Source organism: Canis aureus, chromosome 16 (assembly GCF_053574225.1).
Source record: "Canis aureus isolate CA01 chromosome 16, VMU_Caureus_v.1.0, whole genome shotgun sequence".
NCBI lineage: Eukaryota > Metazoa > Chordata > Mammalia > Carnivora > Canidae > Canis > Canis aureus.
This window is the reverse complement of record NC_135626.1, coordinates 1,037,942-1,041,705: the sequence shown is the minus strand read 5'-3', so window position 1 is coordinate 1,041,705 and position 3,764 is coordinate 1,037,942. Positions and strand designations below refer to the sequence as shown.

At 40.5% G+C, this 3,764-nt stretch overlaps 1 protein-coding gene and 1 pseudogene across 1 annotated transcript; one reads left to right on the top strand and one right to left on the bottom strand.

Moving 5' to 3' along the window:
* Positions 1 to 749: 749 nt before the first annotated feature.
* LOC144285214 (olfactory receptor 1L4) lies at positions 750 to 1,777 on the bottom strand. Its single transcript, XM_077850403.1, has one exon. The coding sequence runs from the start codon at positions 1,680 to 1,682 to the stop codon at positions 750 to 752; it is 933 nt and encodes a 310-aa protein (XP_077706529.1). The 5' UTR covers positions 1,683 to 1,777.
* Positions 1,778 to 3,001: 1,224 nt separating this feature from the next.
* LOC144285399 (mitochondrial import inner membrane translocase subunit Tim9 pseudogene) lies at positions 3,002 to 3,280 on the top strand (annotated as a pseudogene).
* Positions 3,281 to 3,764: the final 484 nt, after the last annotated feature.

Sequence of the window (3,764 nt, the reverse complement as noted above, 5' to 3'; positions counted from 1 at the left end):
TGTTTATGTCTCTTCCCCTTGTGTGGTTTAAACTATTTGCAGTGATCTGCCCCTTTCCTATTGAACTTTTATCTTTCAAAATCAATCCATCCTTAAAGACAATCTTAGGTCATTATTCCAAGAAATCTTTCCCAATTTCCTACCAAATTCCTGTGTTTCTTATTCTCAAAACTTTGAGAATTCTTATTCTCAAAGACTAGAAAGACTTTGTACTTTCTTGAGTAATAGAGAAAGTCAAACCCATAGAAGAGGCTTAGCTTTATTCCACTTCAAGATACTTTATTTATATAGCTGGCAGAAATGTTTTCCCTGAAATGTGGATTCAGTCAGTACTTGGCCTGGGATTGCACATAATTGGTCAATGTTGTTGATAGAAACTAACTGTTCTAGCTTCCAGTCAAGGCTCTTATTGCTTTCCACAATATCTTTTATGATCTCTTTGGGTGCCATGTGACAAATGGGTAGATGGGAAAGATAATGTGATCATCCCTTAGGTCACCTCCTAATGATAGTGTTCCATTTATTTTCTCTTTCTATTTAAAAATATTTTATTTATTTATTTTGACAGAGCAAGAGAAAACGCATAGGCAGGGAGGGGGAGTGGCAGGCAGAGGAAGAGGGAAAAGCAGGCTCCCCTCAGAGCAGGGAGCCCAATGCAGGGCATGATCCCAGGACCTTGGGATTATTACTTGAGTCGAAGGCAGGCATTTAACTGACTGAGCCACCCAAGCACTCTCTATTTGCTCTTTCTATGAGTGAATTCTGTCCCTTAATTTAATCAAACCCCTCTTCATATCTTTGTTCCTCAGGCTATAGATGAAGGGGTTCAGCATGGGTGTCACTACTGTGTACATAACTGTGGCTACCCGGTCCTTCACCACTGAGTACATGGACAGGGGCCTAAAGTAGACATAGATGACACTCCCATAGAACAAAGCCACTACAGTGAGGTGGGAGCCACAGGTAGAGAAGGCCTTCCACTTCCCAGCTGCAGAGGGAATTCTGAGCACAGTGATGATGATTCGCAGGTAGGAGAAGAGGATGCACAGGAAGGGGGTTGTGATGACGGCCAGGGTCTCAGTCATGACCACAATCTGGTTGGAGGATGTGTCAGAGCAGGATAGCTTTAGTACAGGTTGGGTATCACAAAAAAAGTGCTTAATGACATGAGAGGCACAGAAGGACAGGCGGGACATGAGTAGCACTCGGAGCAGGGAGTGCAGGTGGGAGATGGTGCAAGAGCCCAGCAGCATGAGGAGACAACGCCGTGGGTTCATGACCCTTTCATAGTGGAAGGGGTTGCAGATGGCCACCAGCCTATCTATGGCCATAGAGGCCAGAAGGTAACTGTCAGTGTTTGCAAAGGCCATGAAGAAATACATCTGGATCAGACAACCCACAAAGGAGATAACCTTGGTCTCTGATAGTAGGTTTGCCAGCATGTTGGGCACAATCACTGTTGTGAAGCAGATATCTGTGAAGGACAAGTTGCTGAGGAAAAAGTACATAGGAGTATGGAGTCGGGAGTCAGACTGGATAACCAAGATGATGAGTACATTGCCCACGACAGTGACCAGGTACATGATGAGGAAGATGGCAAAGAGTGGTTTCTGTAGCTGAGGACTGGAAGAGATGCCCAGGAGGACAAAGCCTGATTCGCTGCTATAGTTCTTTGTTTCCATGTCTGTGCCTTTGTGGACGGGGTGTGGAGAAGCAGTTGGAGAGATGTGAAGGGCAACTTCATCAAGTCAGATTCTTCCCTAATTTCCAGGTCATAAAAATGCTCATTAATATTTGTTCTGATTTTAAAGAGTATTTATTTCAAGAAAATCTAGAAAGAGGGAGTAAAATCCAATAAGACAAAAATAAGAAAATTCCAAGTTGCTTTCTACATGAGACACTAATATTTTTCCATGTGTCCTTAGGTAAATTAAAAAAAAAATTTTTTATTGGAGTTCAATTTGCCAGCATATAGCATAACACCCAGTGCTCATCCCGCCAAGTGCTCCCCTCAGTGCCCATCACCCAGTCACCCCAACCCCCCACCCAATTCCCCTTCCACTACCCCTTGTTCATTTCCCAGAGTTAGGTGTCTCTCATGTTTTGTCACCCTCACTGATATGTTCACTCATTTTCTCTCCTTTCCCCTTATTCCCTTTCACTAATATTTATATTCCCCAAATGAATGAGACCATATAATGTTTGTCCTTTTCCGATTGACTTGTTTTACTCAGCATAATTTTTTTAAAGGAAATTCTGCTAGTCTAATTTGTCTGAGTTTCTCAATTTCTCTTTCTAGAGATTCTTTTTCATTTGTATCTTCAGCAACTCCTTAGGTTTTTTTCTCTTCTTTGCCCATGGAATGTCTTTATATAAATGAAATTTTTGACTAAATACCTGTGGAGCCTTCATTCTACACTTTTAAATAATACCTGTCTAGAAAACTTTGAATATAAGCATCCCATTCCACCAATTAGGCCAAAGACACGTCAAGGACGGCCTCTGTTACCACTATTAAGCTATAGTACTCAGATGGTAGCGAAAGCCAGTGAAAAAGCAAAAATAATGAAAGAGGCATAATATTTCACTTGCCATTATTTTTTAGTTGACTTGTTTGGCTATCTAGGAAAATCCAAGGTACTCATCTGAGAGCGTTTAAACTATGAAGATGTATCAAAGTGGCTAGGTATAAGATACCTAATACAAATATTAATATTTACCCTGCAGTAGAAAAATATAGTGGAGTAAAAAATTTCCTTTGGCCATGGCAAGAAAGTCTAACCATCTAGCCACTGTAGCACTTATCCTGACCCAGACTCTCTGTCTGTACTTGGATTGTCAGGAAGCCTCCCAGCCTCTCATGGGTATAGGATATGAGAGCCTATGCTCCAGTAAGAAATCAGGCCTCATTGGAGACATTCAAACAAAGTTTGGAGAACTAATTTTCCAAAAAAATAAGGAAACTCATGCATTAGAAAAGGTATAAACATACCAAAAGCATATGGCAGCACAATTACCAGAATCTGATCAGACCAAACAGTTTAATGATTTTCTTGAAACCTACAATAAACTTATAGCAATCTACTTTTTGGACTTTGTTAAAGACTTCATAACAAGAGAAGTAAAACCTGAGGAGATCATCTGTTCAGAACATTGCTTATGGAAATATTTAAAAATGACACAAAGTAAATCCATGAGATTTCAGGAATATCATATTTAGCTGATTGAAGCCCTGGCAGCCAAAGCAGGATTCTGGCCCACCAGGATAGAGAAGTCTTGATGTATGGATGAACTTTTGATGAATTCCAGCAGCCGTTATGAGGGAAAAGAGAATTCATCTGCTTAAAATCCCCTCAAAGCAGTAGCCACCATGTTAAACCATTTGCCATGGCTGTTCAGGATATGGAAACAACTAAAGAAACAAAATTGCTATTTCCCAGGAAATCAAGATAGAAGGTCTTATTGTTCAATGAAAATACTAAGGTGCAACATTTGTTGAGGCCTTAAGATTCAGCAGCTTGGTAACTTCATTAAAAAAATAAATCATTGTTTTGTGGTGCTTGGGTGGCTCAGGTGATTAAGCATCTGACTCTTGGTTATGGTTCAAGTCATGAGTTCACACTTAGTCATGGGATTGAGCTCCACATTGGGCTCTGCGCTCAGTAGAGATTCTGCTTCAGATTTTTTGTCCCTTCCCAGCCCACTCTCAAATAAATAAATAAATAATCTTAAAAAAATAATAAACTAGAGGTACCTGGGTGGCT